Here is a 23,552-nt window from a genome sequence, read left to right as displayed (position 1 = left end):
GCCAGAACAACCCCCAGGACAAGTGAGAGCTGCCCCAGGGGTCACTAACAGGTTGGGCTGCAGCCCGCAATTGACTTAAGCATAGAGCGGCACGCCGGCTGCTCCCTCAGCATGCCCCTAAACTGAGACCAGCAAAGAGTTGTGCAAACCAGTCCCACAGCACTCCCACCCTCAGGGTGTTCCCCCAGGGACGGTTGTAGCCCCTTTACACTGGCAGCATGGTGGGAAGAGGCCACAGCAGGAGCTAGCATTATAGAAGATTAGGGTTGGACGGGACCTCAGGGGGTATCTAGTCCAACCCCCTGCTCAAAGCAGGACCAAACCCAACTAAATCATCCCAGCCAGGGCTTTGTCAAGCCGGGCCTTAAAAACCTCTAAGGATGGAGATTCCACCACCTCTCTAGGTAACCCATTCCCCTGCTTCACCGAATCCAGCCCTATATCCCAGGAAGGACTAATTGATGAGAAATGCCAGTTTTGTCCATCCAAAGCTGCCTTCTACGCCAAGCATTCCTAGTAGCTGGTAGCAGTTGCAGAAAACTGCAGCCACACACATGGGCGGTGGGTATGACTCTTGGGGCCATGAAGTCTCCCCAAACGGCTGCTGTCAGAAGCTCCTGTTTGGCCTCAGCCCATGCGGCCCCACTTTGCTGCTCCTCTTTCCCCCATGCATGCTGCTGATGCTGGAGCAATTCTGTTAGGGCCAGCGCTGGAGGGGGTGGAGAGGCATGAGCATGGGCAGGGGGGAGCCTCGGGGGAGGGGGCGGAGTGACATGACTGGCAGGGGTGGGGGGGCTTGGGAGAGGAGGTGGAGAAGGGCAGACCAGTGTGAGTGACGGAGTCTCAGGGGAGGGGGTCGACCAGGGTGCAGGGTGAGGGGTCTAGGAGAGGGAGTGGAGCATGGGCAGGACCTAGGGAGGAGGCAGCTGAGTATGGGTATGGCCTCAGGGTGGAGCTACCCACCCCAAATGCAAGAGGCACGTGCTGCGTCTACAGCACACAGGATTGCTCGGTTTGCATGTTTCTCTTTCCTTTACTCAGGAGCACTTGCTTGTCTCCATCTTTTTAAAAGGCGGTTGGGAGTGGCCCAGGTAGGCCTAAAACCATCAGGCTTTTCTCATTCTAAGGGACATCTCCCTTGGATGCAGAATTATTGCATGAGCAGCTCATCGTTACACAGCAGAGACAACGGGCGAGTGTGAAGGTGGTGTACAAATCTCCCAGTGACCATAACAGCTGTGGAATTGACTTCTCTCCAGTGAATGCTGAACATCCATGATTGCCCACGTGGCTGTGATGTTAGGCACAAGTTGATTCACCCACTCAACAAACATCATCTTCCTGTGCACAGCTGCTCCAGGTAGGGTGACCATGTTTCCCAAAGGGAAAGTGGGACAGCAGGGGGGGGCTAGCTTGAGACCCCCTCTGTGCGCAGGGCTCGCATCAGTGCTTGCCAGAGACCCACCTGAGCCCTGCTTCCCCCCTTGTGCAGGACTGGCAAAGCTGCTCCCTTCCCCCCAGCATGTTTCTTTGCACCTCACTTTTTTTTTTTTTTTTTTAAAAACAAATGTGGGCATTTGTGCCGTTTGCTCTCACCAATGGGTCTGACCTCCTGCACAACCCAGAACGTCACTCACCCACTCCGTAATAGAGCCCTAACCTATGATTGAGTTATTGAAGCCCTCAAATCATGGTTTAAAGACTTCAAGATACAGAGAATCCACCAACAAGTGAGCTGTGTCCCATGCTAGAGAGGAAAGTGAAAAACCCACTGGGCCTCTGCCAATCTGCCTTGGGGGAAAATGCCTTCCCGACCCCAAATACATCAATCAGCTAAAACCTTAGCATGTGGTCAAGACTCACCAGCCAGACACAACCCCTCCCAGCATAGGCCATTAGGCATATTTACAAAAAATCCACTCCTTTTGTTTTCAAAAGAAAAATGGTTAGGGGTCTATTACAGGAGTGTGTGGGTGAGGTTCTGGGGCCTGTGTTGTGCAGAAGGTAAAACTAGATGATGATGATTGGTCCTTTCTAACCTTATAGTCTGTTTGTTTTATATGATGCCTGGAAAAAAAAAGGTTTTGATTGTGAGCTTTTTCCTTTTCTTCACCTCCCTCTGCACTTTGACCCTTAAAATAGTAACATAGAAAGCAGGGGAGAGTGGGGAGACAAAAGTGGGGGGGGAGAAAAAGGAAAAAACCAAAAATGTTTAATTAAAAATAATGAAAAATGTCCACTAAAACAATATCTGGTTCCTTTCTGAAATTAGCAGAACAAACATAACTTTGAAAATGTTGGGTGTTCTTTGTGAAAAGACCTATATCATTTTTCACTCAGCTCTAATTTTGACCTGTACAAAAACCTATATGTTTGGGGTCCTGCCTGTCTGTACAAGCTGCCTCTCTACTCCTGTGTTACCAATCCCATCAGCAGCATCTGAGGCACTAGAACAAATCAACCCTGCTTTAAATGCAATGGGGTTGCTGGCACGGTGCCTTCATTCCAGGTTGCTTGACTCTGGGATTAATTTCCCCACCTTGGTTACAGAGAGTTTGAATGTATTGCCTCTCAGGTACTTTTTCAAGGTCAGTCCATTTTTGCTTTTTTATCAGGCCTCTCGTGGGAGCTGATGTGCAAATTTGAAAGACGGGAGGGGTGGGGGGGTGTTAAGAATGGGACTTTGCTTTTTGTTGCTGATAAAGAAGTTTGTTTTATGTATTAATTGTACATGAACTTCAAGCAATAGCTGGGATCATTCTTAACAGAACCCAATAAACAGACCACAGCCATCAGCATGAAAACATAGGGATATTCATATCCTGAAGCTCTGCCCCTAAATCAATATAATATTGGTGTGCCTTGTGCTTACCATTGTATTATATTGAATATTATATTGATTTAGGGGCAGAGCTTCAGGATATGAATATCCCTATTTTTTCATGCTGATGGCTGTGGTCTGTTTATTGGGTTCTGTTAAGAATGTGTGAATAAATGGAGCTAATCCTTAATTCTATCTTGATCACTGCAAAGGGTGAAAGAAAAAAAGTGTTTAAAATAATAACAGCATAAATACATGGAGGCTAAAATATGTTGAAGAGGACCCAATGCAGCAAATACTTCAGATCCAGTTCTAGAAAATAGTTCTATGAATCTGGTGCTCTGGAATGTGTGTTTCCACTCTGAAGGTAGACCCCAAGGAGAAGACATAAAATGAGTAAATGGAGGTTGCTACTGGCTTCTTAAAAACGGTATGTCAGCATCCACCTGTAGGTCAGAAAATGGTTATTTTCAGGGGTTGGAAATATTGCCAGTATCACCCTGTGGGGTATTTCTAATTCTTCACAGAGATCAGTAACAAAAGAAAATAAACCATTTTCATAAATCCTTTTGCTGTAATATTGCACATCAGTTGAATGCAACTTAATATGAAATTTATGCCTGAGATGGAAAAAAACATATTTTTAGACCAAAAAAGAGAAGAGGTGTGCACTAATTTAAAACTTTACACTCATCTGTCAGAATAGTTACAAAGCCTAATCCTTTTAAAACATGTGGATAATCAGATTTGGTCTGGAGGTTTGACAAAACATACATCCACTACACTCAAGATCCACTTTATTTTCCTGTGGTCTCAGTCAGGTCAAGAGCAGCAATTATCAAAAATACAAAGTCACTTGGCACTAACAGGTAACACAGATGTTTTCCCTTTATAAGTAGAAAGGAGATTTCCAGTAGCTACAGTCTATAAGGCAAGTTTTCTGGGTTTACAGGATGTAGTATTTGAAAGGTACAATGATATTGCAAAGGTAACAGTAGCAATCTTCACAAAAATTCAAGGTCAGAGATAGCAGCTACCTGAAAATAAAGATAACATTTCAAGCAATGACAGAATCTCAACCTGATTATACTTGCCAAACTAGTGCAAATGGCCATGTTTTCAGTTCTACCACTTTCTTTGAGATTGAAAATACAGAGAACATTCAATGCCATGTTCATTTTGTTTCAAGAGCTTTAGTCAAAATCATGCATATTCTTAGTAGGTATGCAATTGGCCAAACATTTTACATAAGGTATAAAAAGGGGACATTGAAAGTAGTTCAATAGTTGTACAATTGTTTCAAGAGGTAGCAGTAGTTAAGACTGTTGTTGCACAGTCTAATTTTATCTTTGTATAATCATCTTAAATTTCTCTGTATGATCTGCCACTCTTAAATCATAACACTGTACATGTCCTCTAAATGCCTCAGGTTACAAATATTTCAAATGTAAATACAGTATCATGGAACATTTCTATAGGTTAGTAAAGGGTGTGTGTGTAAATAATGACTAGCCAGAGCACTGCTAAGAGTTTATTCTGAAGCTTTTACTTTAAGCTGTTATATCAGGAAAGACATTTAATCTTTACAACATATATTAGAAACTGAGATGTTTTTATTTCTACTGTTATAAAAGTAACATAGGATACCATTCTAAACCATCTTCAAAATGCAGACCAATCTTTTTTGTATATAAACTGTACACAAAAACAAGGCACTATACATTTTTGGATACTGAAGTATAAAGGTTGATTTGCATAGTTTCTAAAGAAACACATGCCATAAATACAAATGCTTTGTTCAGCTTAGCACCTGAAGCAGCACTGAGAGCAATTCATTACCTATTGCGAAGAGAAACTTTTCAGAATGCATAAGAGATACATATTGGTGGTATAGCTAATTCCGTATAAGCAACTGCCATCCAGCTACGTTCTGTAGATATTTTTTTTTTTTTTTTACAAGAAAGTCTTGAAAGTGAATACATATTGCATTGTTAAATACATACTTGTTCTATGTGTTTATATAAATATAAATTCTTTGTAATCCACAAACTAACAAAATAATACTTTACAAAGAGAACCTCTTCAAAAAACACATGGCAAGTACTATATATAGCCAAAGGATTGTTGCAGCAGTAGCTTGAGAAACTACTGTTTAAGTGCACAGGAGAGCAAAGTTTAAACACATTATCCTTGGAGTTGAAACAAAGTTTTCAAAAAGAATTCTCTCGCACATTTACAATATTACATGACTCAAGATCAGGCAGTATCTAAAATTTAAGATCATCTCTAATTTGTTTTTGAACACTAATTCAGAGCAATTCGTTTTGCTAATCCCAGGGTATTGAAAATGACGATACAGATCCATCAGGTACTTCCACTAAGTGTTAACACTACTTAGAAAAGTCCTTTTGCCTTTTTCACATTAACCTGTTTCCAAGAGGGCAGTGCATTGTACTCGTCTCTTGTCATCTCTAAGGCAGCCTGAATTTAAGAAAAAAAAACACATCATTGTTAGGAAAGTCATTTACTAAACTCAAAGTGCTCATCAATTGAGTAGTGAAACTGTCACAAGAATGTAGGTATGACTCAATACATGCATGTACACACTCCATTTACCTCAAAGTCTTCATCTGAAAGATAAATTTCAAGTTTCAGTGGATCAACTCCCTCAGGTAGAGGCCTTGCTAAGAGATCTGCTAGCGGATACACAGTTTTGCACAGTTTGGCTAACACATCCTCTACAAGGATTATTTGATTAGAAACTTCAGCATCCTGGAGGAGAGAAAGGAATAACAGGAAAGAGTTTAGCAACATGCTATTGAAATCAGCAACTGCTGATTTTAAATACAGCTCATTACACTGCTGGTACCAATTCTGCAGTAACTGGGGATGGTTAGCTGGTCCCTGTATTTTAGAAGCAGACTATGCACATTGGGAGCTAACCCAGTTCTTTGGCTGGAACAATTTGCTACTATAAAATATCTGTATTTAAGGACATGAGGGCTCCCCTCTTCCGTAATAAAACCACCATTTTGCTATCAAATTTTGACTGAGGAAAACTGGCTCTCTCTGGGATCTACTGCAATGTCCCTTCTTGGTAATAGTTTACACTTAAAAACACATTGCATCCGAGGATCTTAGAGCAGTCATATATATGGGCTTGTATTAACTCCATTTCCCTGAAGGGGAAGCCAATGCAGAGAGGCTCAAAGAAATCCCTGTACAATGACACTCTGCCATGCTAGGATGGAGATCATGATTTGAATTACACAAAAAACATACTGCTACTTGTTTTGTTCAGTTGCACTGAGATTCTTCTTGGTGAATCAACCCCACCAAAGTGTGTGTAATATTTTGTATGGAAGCAAACAATATTGCAGTTCATGGCTTCAAAGAAAACAAGAGCATGGCTTGTTGATAGGCAGGAACAGGACTTAATCACAGTTTTGTGGAGCTCAGAGGTGGCACCATTCTTTTTATCTTACTAGTTTTAGGTAGGATTCAAAGTTAAGAATCAAGTTAAGAATCTTTTAGTTCCAATTCTTAAGTCCTCAGAGAATGAAACATTTACTAGAATGTATGAAAATCTATAACTCTTTGAAAATATATATAATGCCCTTGTCAAAATTCAGTCATGTGAACGATATTTATTTCTTCCAGATTCCTGAAGTGCATTATTTAGGTTAATCCTCTGGAGTTTGGGACTTCCCAGCACAAAACGGGTTAGCTGTTACTAGCAATATCAAACAGCAAATACGAGAGCAGCAACAGGAAAAAATTGCAATGGAAAGTTTGTTTACCATTTCTGTGATCTCAGCTATGTCTTCCCTGTGTTCCCAGCTAGGGAACATATTGGTGAATGTCAGAGGTTCAAGACCAGCATGAATTAGGTAGGATTTGGGAGGCTTCTTTACATTTTTTCCTATAACATCCAAAACACAAAGAGAGAGTTGTAAACAGGAATTATCTTTCAGACTCTCAGTCACTCTACACTTCCAGGTAAAATTAATTTAAAATTCATAAAAATTAATTCACTGCCAGGGCCCTTCATCTAGACTTCATTAAGCAAATTTTCATTTGTACATTAGAAAAACTTTAAAAAGGTCTATTTTTCAGTATTTTAAAAGTATTTTATCACATCACCTCTGGGCACATGTGCCAATCCAAATATGCAGCTAACTAGTGAAAAGAACAAAACAAAATGGACTCCCCTTCTAACATGCATAATATAACATATATATGCCCAATCCACTGCCCTGCTAAAAAGCCTGAGTGGAAAGATGAGTTTTACATAATGTTCTGAGGGTAACAGATTAGGCTTTGCTAGACCACCAAGAGAAGGGAATTCCAGAACAGAGTGTCCTCCATTGAAAATGTCAGCAGCATGCACAATTCAAGTTTGGAGACCTCTGTGAGAACATCTCAGCTGTCCACAGTGCCATTGCAGTATGTGGGGAGTGCAAGATGGTACTGGTAGTTAGAAGCTAAAACAGACAGGCCTTTAGAAAGCAATATAAACACCTGGAATTGAAGTGAATCTAGAAGTGAACAGGAAGTCAGTGCAGTCTATGGAGTACTCATAACATGCTCCGTATGGCCAACTGGACTATTGCAATGTGCTCCAGTTGGAACTTGCGAAGGATTTTCAAGGGATGCCCTGCACATCATCCAGAACACTGTATAATCCTATCTGAAGGTCAGAAAGCCATACCCATAGATAATGACTGCAGTTATTACACCAAGCACAGATGCAAAAAGGCACTCGTGGCCAGCTGAATTCATAAAAATTAGGGACCCAAGAATGTTCCTAGATGCTGAATATCCCTGAAGAAGGGTGGACAAAAGTCCTTAAAAATGGAGAGGGGCATCATTTCTAAAAACAGCCTCAGACCATCTTATTTGGAGCCTCATCCAGCCCACTCTACCCCAAGTCCCTATCTCAGGTGGGCACTGAGAAAGACGACACCACAACTTGTAGGTTAGATGAAATGAAGACAGAGAAGCTTGTCATCAGCTTAAACCACTTTGCTATCTCATCTACCAGCCTCCCCTACAAACTGAGCATGAGGAATGATAACAGAACCTTGCAAGAGGACACACTTGAGCTATTATTACCCAGCATTCTAGGATCTCAGAGGACAGCCAGCATCAACCCAGGATCAAGAGTGACCCTGTCTACTGCACTCATTGTCTGGACATAAAAATGTGCATGGTCCTTAGTAATAAAAGCAGCAAGCAGATCTAAAAGAGTCAGCATGGATACCTAACTTTCATCCACTGTTAGAAAGTCAACCAAGGAAACGAGTGCAATCTTCACACCATACCTATACATAAACCTGACAGATAGGGACCAATGAAATCTGAGGAGTCCAGACACTGCCAGAGTTGTCTCTTCACAAGAATCACTAACTGACAAGGGGGAGCAGAGAGATTACAGAAATCTCACAAGTCTGGTGTGTACATTCTAGTCTATCACAGAATGCCACATGACATCTCAAATGAAGGCCAGTGTCACATGGGTCATTAATATCATTGTGAATTCCATGTATAGATACAATGTAAGGAGTTACATAGATATACTGAAAATGTGGTTTTCATGTCTGTATTAAGGCATTAGTCACCAGCAAAGGTGAAAAACCAGTTCTCCACCAGACAGGTGAAAAGCAATGTCTCTCTCTTTTGGGATACAAATTAAGCATTGTACACTAACACAAAGGATGGCCATTTACATATGAAGTCAAATGTTAATGAAGAGATGTGAAGTCAACAGGGAAGGAGCACACAGGATAAAACAAGCCAATGGGGATGGTAGCAGAGAGGGGGGTTATGCTGGCTCAGAGTAAAGAAAATGAATTTGGGGGTATATCTAGGAGGCAAAGAAGACACAGCCTCACCCTGCACCTAGGAAGTAAATGGACAGCGCATTTACATTCATGAAAACGGGATCTCAAGCAGCTTTGCTTGAAAACACTGCAGATAACTTTGGATGAGAAACTTCTTTAGACAGGTTAACCTGTTAGTTAAGATAGCGTGTTATGATTTTATTTTATATGTAACCCATTTGTTTCCAATATTCTTACTCACTATCATTTGTGTCTTGAATCTTTGATAACAAACTTATCCTTGTTTACACTATAAATATATCTACGTGTTGTGATATTAAGCAAAATGCTAATCCTGAGTTGAATCTTAAAAGTTGGTGTGTTCTGTTCCTTTGGAAACCCAGTAGTTCTGTGAGGGCTGGTTCACACTGACCGTGGCAGTCGACGGGAGTTAAGCAAACTATGCAAAGTAGTTTGCATAACTGACGTCGACTGCTCAGCTTCCCTTCTGTGCGCTGTTCACACTGCGCTGAGCCGATGGGAACAGCGTTCCCGTTGACTCAACGTGATGCTACTTGAGGGGGTGGACTTACTCAGTTGACTTCCTGATCGATTGATCAGGTCTCATTGACCGCTCAATCGATCCTGAACGAGCGATCTGGCAGCGGCGATTTTGCCGCCATCAGTGTAAAAGTAGCCTGAGTAGCCAGCATCAGACGCTGGATATCATAGGGGAATGCTACTGTTACACTGCAAGGCAAAAATAGGGCTGGGAGAGTGTTTGGGTGGCTAACAGGCTGGTGGGGTCAGGAAGCTGACACCCACATAAGCACAAGCAAGACTCCCTCACACTAGAGGCGGAGGGTAACAAGGTGACTCAGGGTCCTGGGCACCCAGAAACATCACAACCACTTTCTCAACAACTCTGCAAAATGTGAGCATTATGTTTTTGTTTGAGGTCAAACATTTGGTAGCAAACATATTAGAAAGCATTCAGTTGCATGAAACAGACGAATTTACAGAACTTTAATCTCAAGTATCCCAATGAACAAATTAGCAACAAATCAGAATACTTCAGCTATACAATTTAGACATGAGATTTGTCATTTGAATATCTGCTTTACTTTTAATCCTCCTATATCACAATCGCACTATGGAAACTGCTTGAATTTGCCATGGAATACTCTGACAGCTATTTGAAACTCTGCATTTTGCAAAATTTGTCAGTCTAGTCTAGACAGTAAGCAATTCAGCTCAGTAATACTAGTGGTGGGGTACAGGGAGGGTTGTTTGCACCAGATATTACTCTAACATAGGCTTAGCCATCTGGTAGGACAATTTAATTTTTGTGCAGAGAAACATTTAATCAGTTCAGTTAATGAAGTGAACTCTGCCCTCTACTCAAGCTGGTTTGCCTCTCTTATGCAAGAGCACAAATGGCAAAACATACTCTCTCTCCTATGCTGGAGCTCAGTGCTCCAAAGTAGTCTGCTGATTTAGCAGACAAAGCTTTTAAAAGTTTCAAGAAAATCTGATAGGTTCGATAAAGAGATTTATGCACAAAAGAAGCAAAGAGTGCTGCTAGGAATATTCAAGCTGTTATCCAAGGCTACAAACCAAACTACTTCATGTCATCTTGTAGTTTGAACACTGGCTGTAAGCCAAAAAAGTAACAAAAAAACCCTCACTTGAATTCTTCAGATTACCCACTTAACTAGATCCTTCTTGCTATTCTATTTTACTTTTAGGATAATGGCAGTATTTATATTTCTTGCTATTTAATTGCTCCATCTTGTTAGGGTAGTGAAAGACCAGAGCTAGTTAACCCAGGAAAGCTTAATTCCTGTAAAGTTTTCAGCATATCTGACAGGAGAATCACCCAACGCACAAGCCCAACAGGCTGACAATCCAGTAGAACAGCATAGTCAAATGGTGCTGGCTACCACTGTCACCTGGGCCACAAACCTAGCTCCTTTTCCTTCACAGTGCTTGAGATCACCCTAGTATTCAGATTGATTTTGGCAGGTGACGTGCTTAGGTAGAATATTAGGACTTTGATGGTGGAAAACTTGCTCTGAATCCATACATCAACAGCACAAATAGCTCTTGCCGAACTAAAACCACACCTGGAAAGGGAGCAAAGGGAGTTTTCAACTCCAAAGCCACTGCAGCTGAAAAATCATAGCCAACAGAGTTATTGCACTTAGCGAAATAATGTATCAGTTTGTAATTCGTAATCCCAAACAGAGACCACCAAGGGACTCTCCACTTACTTTGCATCCAAATATGGGAGGGAGGAAGGGGAAACAGAGACAGAAAATCCAAACCACTGCAGATGGCATTCGCCACCCTGTTACCATTACAGCCACTGAAGTTCAGAGGCACATTCAAGTCACAACCTCTAACAGAGATCCATGCCCCTCCTGTTTGATGAAAGCCGAGAGGGGGGAGGGGGAAGAGTTTCCATTAACACAAGGTTGTGTTGTCTAGCAGCTGGAGCCACTGGACTGTGTCTCAGAAGACCTGGATTCTATTCTCAGCTTTTCCACTGGCTTGCTGGGTGACCGGGCCAAGTCACTGCACCTCTGTGTCTCACCTCCTTAGTAAAGTGCTCTGAGATCTACAGGTGAAAAACGCCATGTAAGAGCTAGGTGGCATTATCACCAACAACTCCTTCAGCGTTTCAGAACTGCAGTGGTTTGCCCAGTCCTCAAAAAACCAGCATGTGGTGCTCAAAGGCCTTTCCAACTATTGCTCCCTCTTGAACCTCTCATGCCTACTCAGATTGAACACAACTAAAGGCCAGCATGTGAAAATACTTGCTAACATCCTCTGCATAGAATAGATAGACATCACGTCTTAATGCTCTCCCTTTCAATGACTTTCCACACTCAGCCACAAGGGATTTCTGATCCACCTAGGTGACAATTGGAGTAAACTGTACAGTAGCATAAGGACAGTCATTCCTCTCCTAAGGACCCAAAGAGCCATGATCAGTAACTGGCAACTTCTTCCCCAAGGGTCAACATACGTAGAGTTCAACAGCGGTAAATAATATATCCTTCCCCCCCTCTGCCTCTCACCTTATTCAACATATGTGAGAGACCACTGGAAGGTGCCACTGACTCAGTTGCCAACAATATGAGAGTTGTACAGTTCATTTACTGCAGTTGAAACCGATGTCACCAAGGATGTCACAATGCCACAAGAAATCAGCTCTTTAGTTGTAACTGGGAAAAGTTGGCTCAAACTAAACTGGAGTGATGCTAGTCAGACTGAAGAAATGCTCTGAAATTACAGCTGAGTCAATGTCCTCTTCTTCCAATGAAGGCATCACCCAACCCCTATTTGTCAGAGGGGTGAGAAGTCTCAAGGTTCTTTTCATCTCACTCCCAAGCTTGGATGACCAGGTAACATCAGTGGAAACAACCTTTTTTTCATCTCCTGCTCAGTCCCTTCATCCCAGATAAGAATCAATCCACATTCATCAATCGCAGCCTGGATCACTGTAGGCGGGGCTATATATGGAAGCAATTCAGAGGCTCTAACTTATGCAGAACATAACTGGTTGTCTCCTTAATGAGGCAGGCTGCTGTGAGCACATCACCCTATAGTTTGCTCCCTACAAAAGGCCCCGATCAGCTTCCACCTTGTCAGTTCAAAGCCTTGTTCCTGATTTTCAAAGCCATCAACAAATCAGAAGCCAGTTACATCAGCAATTGCATCTCCCACCATTTCTTTGGGACAATGCAGTTTACAAAACCCAGGATGAAGTGCATGACAGCTGGAGCCACAGCATTCAGGATTAAAGGGGGTTCTGTAACAGCATGAACTTCCAGAGATGATCAGACTAATCCACCACCTGCTTTCCTCTTTGAGAAAGCACATTTGCATTACACGCATGATGATTTAAAAATAATAAAAAACATTACTTCCCAAGCAGAGGCTCCTAATTCTGATGGAAGGATCAGGGGAAAGAACAGAAATTCCCTGAAGCTTACTACAGACTCACCTTGCCGATTTACTTTACCAAGGGAGAACTTAAATACTCTGGTGATGGTTACTGCAGAACCTTAAAAGAGTCAGGATTAACACTGGCACAAATTACCTTTCTTCTTACCTTTGCAGTATTGGAGTACTGTCTCCATGGCACATTTCCTGTCTGTAGCCCATCGGATTCGAGCTGATCCAGTTATTTTGTTTTCTACAGGCCACCAACCTTGCCAAAGATACACTTCGTGGTGATTGTCAACAAGGAAGAGTGCTACACAGCCAAAGAACAACCAAAAATACCAGAGATTTATACAGTCAATGTATTATTAGGTTTCTCCATAAGATAACTGCAAAGCCCTGACTAAAATCAGCTTATTTTGGTAATGGAGGACAGATGAGACTCATTTTAGAGTCCATCAATGCCATTTGTTATTCAACCACAGGGATTTCTGCGAACCCCAGAAGCAAGGGGCTAAACTCTGGTTCCCACACAAAAGAGTGGCCTCTCTTTAGTAATGGTTCACATACAAATACATTTAATTGGTTCCCAGTGTCTGCGAAGTGGAAATTTCAATCTTTTGTTGCTCACAGCTGAACCTCTCATGGTTTTACGCACACTGAAACTCTACTGCTGTGAATTAAATCTGAACAGACCCATGCTTACCGTGTCCCAGTGCAAAGCAAAGTGTGCCTTTTCCCTCCCTACTTGCTTGTTGCATGAATACTTTTATAGATCACCACTGCTCAATAACTCCTATCAGTATGTTTCATCTACTTACCTGAGGAAATAACATTATACTGGGGGTGTCTGGGTTTGGAAAACTTATTGATGGGTATCGTAGCTGGCATTAGTGCAATATTTACATTGCCAGCTTCTGTACCTGGCTGTGGGGCAGTGTAGAGATCCTCCTGCAGGAATGGCATGGAATTGACGACAGTGGGATCTCTTGCAGGGTATATGTATTCAGTGGCCGAAAAGTCTCCTGATGAGCTGCTGAGGATGAACAGGCGAGGGGTGAAGTTAAACTTTCCAGGATCTAATAAAGCAAACAAAAAAACATCTAGTACAACAGGACACCATTAATTTGAAAAGCTGCATTTACATTTTCTACATAACAACACTTTGGCTTTTGAATAATCAGGAAAGGAGACTGGCAACAGACCGCATTTTGAATCCAACCCTGCCTCATTGTGACCAGCCATTGGGGGTATATCCACCCTTCAGTTAAACTCCTGCGGCTGGCCCATGCCAGCTGATTTGGGCTCGTGGGGTTTGGGCTAAGGGGCTACTTAACTGTAGTGTAGACATTCAGGCTCAGGCCAGAGCCCAAGCTCTGAGGCCCTCCCAGCTCACAGGGTCCTAGAGCCTGGCTATAGCCCGAGTCTGAATATCTACACCACAATTATACAGCCCCTTAATCCAAGCCACGCAAGCCCAGTCAGTTGGCATGGACCAGCCGCAGGTTTTCAGTTGTAGTGTAGACACACCCCTGGTGGTTGCCTGTTCTGTGGCTTATGTGAAGTTAGCCTACCTCACAAACTACTATGTAACTGACAAGATTTTCATATTATCAATCCACCCCACAACTATTACCTTTGTTGACAGATCCAGCAGAGAGGCCAATAATTGGCCCTCTGAAGCACCTGGCACTGGCCCCTGTTGGAAGACAGGATACTGGGCTAGACAGACCACTGGTCTGACCCAGTATGGCCATTCTTATGTTCTTATGACTGAACACAAACAATCATCCAATCCCTCCAGAGGAGAACTGAAACATTTGGTGGGCTAAGAGTTAACTGCTGCTCTGTTCTATGTGTCTGTGCGGGGAGGACACTTCACTCTCCAGCCTCTTCCATCCCCAGACCCAATAGATTCACTTGTGTGGGGCAGGAAGCATATTCTACTCTCAAATGACTGTCTTGACTTCATCAGGGCCCTGACTACCGCTGAAGTTTCACATCAAAATCAGAAATGCATTGAACTAAAAAAAAATGTATTTTATAGTCCTGCAACACAGTAACATTTAGGTAAAGATCACTGGAATGCAGCATTACCTTGCAACATGCAATCATAGGCTTTTCGATCTCTCCTTCCTAATGCATCCCAGAATCCCAATGGCTCCGACCCTTCATCACATTCATGTATTGTCACCTTGCTGCTGCTGTGCAATCCTGCTTCCAATGGACATCTGCAACACAAAGAAGTTATGTGAACCCAACACCCTTACTCCCAACAACACACAGCTTCATGCACTTGTCAGCAGCCCAAGTCAGTCCAAAGACTGACTCTATGGACACTGACACTTCCTTTTTGCCAGCCTCATCCATGTGACAATCTATACAGGAAACAACAACGTAAGATATGACATTTCAGTAACTGCATTTTATTTGTATGACTGATCATATACCCAGAGCGTGAGAGAATACTCATGTGAGCTCTTTACCAACTCTCCAGTTTCTCCTTTCAATCCCCCCATCAGTTCCTCTTGCAATCTTCCTTCCCTAGTCTCATCATATCCCCTCTCTCATAAAGCTTTTTTTTATCCTATCACCTCTGTTAGGTCATAGTTTAATCTTTACTTTTAGGATGTTGTTCAATCTCGTGGAGATTGAACACATATTTCCTTAACTGGAATGCCAACTCAATACAGCAAGAACAATAAATGTATCTAATATTATTGGGATTGTGTGGAAATCAGGATATGCACATAATGAACTAGGTGCCCTGTCCATTCCTCCCTCTCCCAACACACTTCCTTGCTGCAATATCTCAGCAACCTACTCAAGATCAGTGCTGCTGCAGAGTTGTTGGGTTTTTTCAGGCAGATAGCTACATTTCATAGCTCTGCTAGACAATACAAATGTCTCCAAGGTATAAGTCAGCTACTTACTGTTCTTTTATTTTATTGGCTGCTGTTCTTCCCACATCCTTTGTGTGAGACTGTGCTTTGCAGCCATGCCACAGGTAGATAAGGGCTTTACTTATATTGAGAACAATCATGGAAGTCCTGGACCTCAGGCTGCTGCAGTGACATGCTACTTCAAGTAAATTTCCTTCAATGGAAACTTCTCCTCGTACACAGTACAGCCTCCAGTCACCTGGAGTGGGCATGAACAGGACAGCTTTATTACATACTAGCAAAGTTACTTCTAATTCAAGATCTTTTAGGATAAATGGCAAGCGCTGTATGACATTACACAATCTTAAAATATCACAAAGTGATAAAAGGAAATTCAGAGTCAATTTTATCACTGCTCCTTAACCCTCCCCCCTTTTATGTTTAGGGTGTACAGGGACCAATAAAATAATGGTACTTTATCTTTTAGTGTCATCTCCTCTTGGTGAACTGTAATACCGAGGCATAGCAGGGCAAGTTCAGGTTTATCCCAATATAATTTCAGCCTTTTCAGGCTACGATTGGATTGAAAAGAATTTGCCTAGCGTTCACAGAATCCCTAGTGTGAATTGCAATGTGAGATAAAAAGGTCACACAAGCTTCATTTTGTTTGAGTAAGAGAAGTCCAAAACGACAACATGCAAGTTCATAATCAATCATCATTTCTGCTGGACTATGTAAAACAGAGGAGCATCTTAATGCAGAGGGGACAGTTTACTCATAATTACAAACCAACCAAGACAATTTAAATGTGGACTGGAACAGCAAAACCAATTTGCTCCTAGACTGACAAAACACATTTTAAGGTTAAAGTGGGGAATGAACTAAAATGAAAGCAAGAGTATAACCCCATGACAAAGATCATCTATAGAAGAACCTCCACTATTCTCTTTCCTACAGAATGAGTGCTAGTTTAGCCTTAATCTAAAATCCATTTTTCCAGAAAAAGCAGATCTTGGAGCAGAAAACCCGTATCTAATAAGTGATTTACTTTGTGTATTTTCTTCTTCCTCTTCTCTTCTTCCAGCATGCACAATCATCCCTCCCTGGAAGCACTGCAGGAAGCATGGTGGTTCTTTCCCTTGAAGCACTTGTACCTAGAAATTAAAGCACCACAATACCACAACCACAGCAAACAGATTTAGAGATTGAGGGAACTGCCCCGTGATAGATTATCAAAAAATAGTATAGTCCTGGCCACCCACAAAGGTGGTTTTTCTTATATGTTAAAACACAGGCTATAATTTGACCTGCCAAATACATCAACATTCAGTGGGACTCATATATGTTGTTCTGGCTAGGTACTATGTTGCAGTGTTCAGCAATCTTAAATTGCAGAGGATAAGGAACACTGAAAATATTGGAATTTATTTACATTGGTTTATTTTGAAAAAATAACTCGAGTCCATAAATGGCAGGAATCATCTTCTCAAAGAACTGAGACATAATTTGAGACAATAGTTTTATGGCAGCACTATGAAGAGTGTAAAAATCATATACAAATATGTTTTAATGTTGCTTAAAATGCTAATTTCTATGAAGCCTTACAACGTTTTATGATTATTTAACTGATATTGCTGATTATTAAACTAATAGGACAGACTGGTTTATAATCACTTGCACAGAATTTGATATGGCCAGTGTCAAATGTGATCATGTCCCTTGCTCCCTTCACGCCATACCTGCTCCCCATATCATTACAATACTGTCCAAATACAATTCAATTTTATGTCTTGGTCTGGCAGAAATTGCTTCTTATGGGGCTCAGCAGAATGGCTGGAGCAATTCTGACACTTGCAGTGAGAAAGGATATGAATTCCCTAACTGGATTCTGGACTTGAAGGAGGAGAGGTATCTACACATTCATGCCTTTACCTACAGCTGGGGGAAAGAGAGAAGAAACATTCTTCCTCAGGCATTCCCAGAAGACTGATATTGGAATTACATAATCCACAAAGAGCCAGTTTTTTTTTTTTATAATGCTGGAATGTTCTTTGGGAAGTAGGAGTGAAGCCATAGGGGGATATGTATGCAACTCACCTGTGCTCCTCTCTCTTCATCAAGCTCCACAGTCATCAGTGCTGACGTCCCCTTCTCACTCACTGTAGAGTGCCTCCCTTGCCAAAAGAAGTACACACACTTCTCTTTTCCAACAACCCTTACTTGCTGCTCTCCCTTTTGTCTGCTTCCGACTGCAAAACAAATAGCTCAAGTTGAAGGAAAACAGCAATCACTATCATTGTGGATAGCATGTGCTTAGTCAGCCAGCAATATGAAATCCAGCGCAGCACTGACTACATTCACAATTTGAGAAATGTTAATGCATCACATGATTCATCTGGTGGATGTAAAGCCGCCCGCACAGTCTCCTCTGCTGACTGCCCAAAGGCCTCCAAACCAGAAGAAGGGTCATGTAAAATAATTAACATCACTTGAGAGAATCAGACCATGTGAAATGGGGTAGCCAGTCATGTTACCAGACAACAACAAAAAACACATTGGGTCTCATTTTCCATAGTACACTGCTCTTTGGCAGCAAGAGATTAGCTGGCTGCTGAGTGACATTGGAAAGGACAGCAGTTGGGACAGCGACAGGCACAAAATGAAAGTTCTTCTTTGTAAAATTATATTAAAAAGGAAACTGCAAGGGGATTTCAAGTTATGACTATCAGAGAACATTAAATTAACAACTTCCTTTCTTGAAAAGAATCTCGTGATTACTTGCAAAAGTCTCATTTTTCAATCAACTGACCATTCCATTTTAGTCTGAGCAGAGGACTACGGGCCAGGAAATTTTTTTTAAAGGACTGTATCCATTATCTAATTATTGCAATTAGTACTCAATAGCATGTGTGAAAAAAGACATGTTCTATATTAAAAACCCTTGATGGAAAGCTTTACTTTAGCTATCAAATACTCTGAATAACCTGTGATGCAATTAGGACAAGATTATTTTGGCACCTACCAGATGTTCAGAAATGTTGAACTACTCTGAAAATCCAGGCCCTCTAAAGTCATCTCAAACTGGGCTCCCAAAATCACTAGTTACTTCTGAACTAAAAACTCTTCAAGGAGTGAGAAGTCAGTTTTATTTTGTTTACATACAGAATCAGCTTATGGCTTCATGTTTAAGTTGAATCTTTTTCTTATTAAAAAGTTTCTGCAACAAAAGCACATGTGTCTGACTTGACTTTATCTGCAGCTATTCTCAGATTCACAACTTTTTATGCTGTAAGTGGATTCTCCAGTATCTTGACTCCACAATCATGCATTGGTCAGCATTTTCTGACTCTTTTTAAGACTGAAGGCATATTTGTGCTGTGGGGTGCTCTGATTAGGGCACTTCCTATCTTGGAGCACAATTCCATCCATTTGTGGGGCTGTTTATATTTTACTTACCAATGAGGCCATCTCCTGCTCTGGTGTTCATTCCTCATTTTGAGGGCATGGAGTGAGGCACAGCCCTACCAGTTCACTGCCTCAGCAAAGATTACAGAATTGGTTGCTTGCCAGAGATCTACCTACTCGGTCTTTTCATCAGAGGATAGTTAAGAATTTTCAAAGCAAGGTCAAAATCCATTGACAAGTGTTTGAGGAGCCAGCACAAAGAGAGATTCCTTCCCTCTTGGCCTTTTGGCTTCCCCACCTAGCATAGCCTTTTTTTTCCCTCTTGGTTCCTCTCTCCACTACCTGGCAAAGGCTTCACTTGGAACTAAACCTGCATCTCCTGCACGTCAGTTCAGAGCACTGCCACTAGTCCAGCTCCCTAGCTGATTCAGTTTGAGGTTAAAGATGGTTACAATTACTCTTTATATCATCACTCAAGCCATTGTGCAAACTGGAACTATGCAACTACAATTTGGATGCAAGTAAGTGTGCGTTACGGGGGTGTGGCTTGTGTGTAACGTGCATGTTATCCTGAAGCAGAGGCCACCTAATGGGGGAGGAGATATCCATGAGCCAAAACCCCAGAAACTAAGTGTTCCTAAACTGGCTCTGTGCACACACACACATGCCTGGACAGAAGGATGGTGGGTCAGAAAGAATAGTGGAGTAATGGGGATTTAAATGTCTTTAATTGGGATTAACAGAAGTGTTGAAGTTAACAAATGGAAAAGTGCTGTGTGATAGCAGAGATTGCACTTTGGTGTGAGGAAGGAGAAAAACAGCTTTGATTTTATCAGGAATTCTACTTCATATCTTGCTTACAAAGTTCTCTTAATAGCCACATGCTGTAAGTGAATTCTTGTCTTGTTTGCCTAGTTGGGTGCCTCACATACAAGGAAATTTAGCTCTCGATTTTGCTACTAACATTAGCTGTTTTAGCCACAGAAGTCAGTATCTAAGCATGAAGAAATTCAGTTGTTCACTAACCTGCAGTGCTCACCATGTACTTCCATTTAACCACGTATGTGTCTCCCTCATGGAACTGTCCAATGCTTTGTTTAGGCAGCCTACTGTAATCAAATTCCAGGATGTGCCAGACATCCACAGAGGCAGTGATAATTTCAAACTGCCTCCCATCTTCTCCTTCAACAAATCCATAGCCACGGCCAATATTTATTCCATCAAAGACTGTGCCAACCGTAGTTTGGGGCACTGATACCATTAGCATGACATCATATGGTTTAAAGTCAGACCTGGAGTCTTCCTGTGACAAGACACAACAGATTTTTTTTTGGTCTAGCTTTAGATTTTTTTCTTCTTACCCAATGATTTAACTATTAACACACAAGTAACAAATGTATTAGATACTTCTTGACAGTGGTCCTGTGTTCCTCTTGTACTAAAGCCAGTTTTGCAGCATTGATCAAACCCCTCAACACTAGCTGATAAAGAGTGTGTACGTGGGTTTACCACCAATGATATTGTTCTGGTTGACATTTTAAAGACAAAACCATCAAGGATGCAGTCTAGACTACCGAGAACAAAACTTGCATAGCTACTGATGATTATCAGTCATATATGTTTTACATTCAAATTTGCCTTCCCATTACAAGCACACAGATCAAATATTGAAAATACTCAGTAAGTTTATTTGCTCTACCTTCTGATGAAGAGATTCACTAGAGTTCTTCTCATTGTGCTTCTTTAACTCAGTCCAATCAAGAAATTTTTCTTTGAATAATATAGTCTCATTGTGTTCTGTTAGTCTGCCAAAGATAGCCCAGTCAGGACGCCCTTGTCCTTTTCTGTATCAGAAAAGGCAAAAAACTGGATTAAATTACACACTGTGACATATATGCAAGAAATCTAATGTTTTAAACATCCTTGAAAAAACTCATGTTCAATACAGGTTTCCAAGTCTTACTCTACTTTGCAAATTATAAAGTTTGAAACTACTTAGGTATCAAACATTTGCCACTGACTCGATACAGGATTTTAAAGATGACCTGCAAAGGAAAGCAAATGGCTATGTACCTTTTTCCTTATGCTTTTTCCAGCTTGAAAGATTCCACCTTCCTGAACTTTTATTTGCCAATACATAGCCCCTCAGCCAGCACAACTTTATATCATGCCGGCTTGTGGCAACTAAAAGCCACTGTTTGCACAGAGGACAATGGCAGTTGGCAGTTACACACTGACCCAGTCGAAGGGAATTCAGTTGCATTAATGCCCAATAATGCACATCCTGAGTGTATCAATAAGAGTAAAACAGCTGTTAGTTTGATACCTTGGGATAAGGGGATTGCACTCTCCAGGATCTAGAGGATTTATGTCACAATTGGCGTAGTCAAAAGTTCCATTCCACAAATGTTTGGCCAGCTGGAATGCTACTTTTCTTTGTGCTAATGTGACTTCTTTCCCATGCCATACATATACTTCGCTGCCGAAATCAAACACCAGAACCTAGAAACAATTCAAGTAGTAATTTAACTGCAGGGAAAATATGCTCAGTTATACCAAACTATTTAGCAGTGGCCAGATTGTGATATAATTAACGTAGAGAAACAAATACATACAAATATCATGTGACAAAAAGAGCCAACAATGAAACAGCAGCCACAGTACAGTGTGGTTGCAATGCCATGCAGGGTTTGATTTGTGGACCCAATTACTTGCATATTTGATAAGCAAGTACTGGGAATTCTACAGAGGAATTTGCTTATGAGGAAGTGAGGTCACGGGAGAATTCAAAGCTCTTACTGATCACAAAGCAATATTGATTTGTTCTAAAAACCTACTTTCAGTCCTTCCTGGTTGGATGATGTGGCTTCAGTAAGAGTTTACTGAGGATGGAGCAGAGTTTTTGGGCAGGGGAGAGGAAAAAAAATTAGAACTGTCCAGTTTGGACTTAGATGGCCTGGGAGCAAACGAACCCACCATGGACAAAAAGAAGTTGGAATTCTTTAAAATTTCTCAGTGTTGAAATAATACATTCTAATTTTTCCTTACTTTCTTGGTATCAGGGGTTTTGCAGATGGTCAGTCTCTGGTAGTGAAGGGTTTACAAGTACAAAGGACCTGATTTTCAGTAAGTTTGCAATGTGTATTTGCAATTGTGTGCCTACAAACTTACTGAAAATCAGACCACCAGTATCTTCCAAAGGACGTGTTAAGTGTTCCAAATTTAAGCCTCCTAAAGGCAACTTGTTGTACCTCTTTGGGTTGTAGCAGAGTACATCTTGGCATTTTTCCCCAGTAATCATCATCAGGAATAAGTTTATCATCTACTAAACGATAGATGCAATTTGTTTCTATTATTGCAGCTTCGTACATTTCATCTTCCTCGGGGCTTCCAGCAGCTTGATGAGAAAAAATTACAAATACAAAATGTTCTAATATCAAATTTCTCTACATTGGAACAGCCAACTCAGGTATTTTACTGTGATATAACATCAGGGACTGAAATAGTGAAAATATAAAAACTCTTACACTGGTAACTTGTCTGGCCACCGAGGAGTTTCCAGAAGTCTTTGGCTGCGTGGGTATGGGTATTTATTCCTTCTTCTATGGTCTGTACATAAGAAGCTCTACAGCCGAGTTCCCTCTTTGTCTGAATTAAAGTTGCAAGTTCTGAAGCCTAAGAGATAACATAATTATCTGAATAGGATCAGTTAAGTCATTTGTGCAAGTTCAGTTGAGGGAAAGTGTAGGAGCAAGAAAGGGGACAGCATGGTTGGTAGCAGTGGTAATAGTCATTACTTCTCTTTTCATTAAACACACAGAAGCTAGAGAAAAATGGCAAAAATACACTAGTGCTTTTATTTGCATTATAATGAGAATTGATCCTGCTGAACGTAGAAACAAAAACAACATCCTGCAATTCAAACTATTTTTCTGTTTAAATACAAATCCCTTTCCTGAGGATTTCCTATTTTCTATTGAGGTTTTGCAACTTGCATGCCCCACCTCAGCTTCCAATAAATGCAGACGGTGAAATATATTTAGGGAATAAGCCACATCTGCCGACCACTGATTATCAATGATATACTATTGTGCACCTATTCCAGCACTGGACTATTCAGATAATTGGCCTCAAGACTGAGTATGTGGAAGGAGGAAATAACCTGTGAGATCTCATTTTAGTGGACTAACCTTAGCTTTTTCTATGACATTTGCAAACTCTCCTATCCACAGGAAACAGTAATGTGGAGTTAACAGCAAGAAACAATCTCCACTGTTCAGCGATGAAGCCCTTGGTTCAACTAATCTTGTCTGAACATGTCTTCTTCCTAAAATATAAAACCAGGGTAATTATATTCCTAAAAATACAGGCATCAACCTTTGAAGACCTAATTATTTTGAATGAAAGACAAACTTGATCCCATTGCACTAATAATCTATTTCCAAAAGTCTTTCATTAAAAGAATGAATAAAGAATAGCATAGGGTGCATACTTAGGGGAAAAATTGTTTCCTTCTATTAATTTGTATTTCTATATTGCCACCTGTTCCTGCCTTGACAATTTTATACCCCACCGGAGAAAAAAGAATAATAATAAATGGCATAAAAAGCAGTCAAAATCCATAGCCTTTTCCATTTGTGAAACTGCTTTATTGTCTTACTAGACAATCAT

General features: G+C 41.1%; 1 protein-coding gene across 21 annotated transcripts in view; it reads right to left on the bottom strand.

Moving 5' to 3' along the window:
* Positions 1-3,601: 3,601 nt before the first annotated feature.
* The window catches only part of SVIL (supervillin), a 213,450-nt gene continuing 193,499 nt past the window's right edge, over positions 3,602-23,552 (bottom strand). For all 21 annotated transcript variants that reach the window (XM_067542573.1, XM_067542572.1, XM_067542584.1 and 18 more), the window contains 15 exons: positions 23,072-23,208; positions 22,409-22,556; positions 22,133-22,278; positions 21,208-21,383; positions 20,581-20,725; positions 19,908-20,184; positions 17,574-17,725; positions 16,525-16,630; positions 15,528-15,735; positions 14,692-14,825; positions 13,518-13,673; positions 12,764-12,907; positions 6,622-6,743; positions 5,438-5,593; positions 3,602-5,302 (listed from right to left, as the gene is read on the bottom strand). In XM_067542573.1, coding sequence (XP_067398674.1) covers positions 5,216-5,302; positions 5,438-5,593; positions 6,622-6,743; positions 12,764-12,907; positions 13,518-13,673; positions 14,692-14,825; positions 15,528-15,735; positions 16,525-16,630; positions 17,574-17,725; positions 19,908-20,184; positions 20,581-20,725; positions 21,208-21,383; positions 22,133-22,278; positions 22,409-22,556; positions 23,072-23,208 — 2,294 coding nt within the window. In that variant the 3' untranslated portion in view covers positions 3,602-5,215. The remainder of the gene's footprint in view (positions 5,303-5,437; positions 5,594-6,621; positions 6,744-12,763; positions 12,908-13,517; positions 13,674-14,691; positions 14,826-15,527; positions 15,736-16,524; positions 16,631-17,573; positions 17,726-19,907; positions 20,185-20,580; positions 20,726-21,207; positions 21,384-22,132; positions 22,279-22,408; positions 22,557-23,071; positions 23,209-23,552) is intronic.

The sequence above is a fragment of the Emydura macquarii genome, unplaced genomic scaffold, assembly GCF_026122565.2.
Source record: "Emydura macquarii macquarii isolate MOO-44397 ecotype Brisbane River unplaced genomic scaffold, CSIRO-AGI_Emac_v2 contig_719, whole genome shotgun sequence".
In the NCBI taxonomy this organism is placed as follows: Eukaryota; Metazoa; Chordata; order Testudines; family Chelidae; genus Emydura; species Emydura macquarii.
This window is presented reverse-complemented; position numbering and strand designations above follow the sequence as displayed.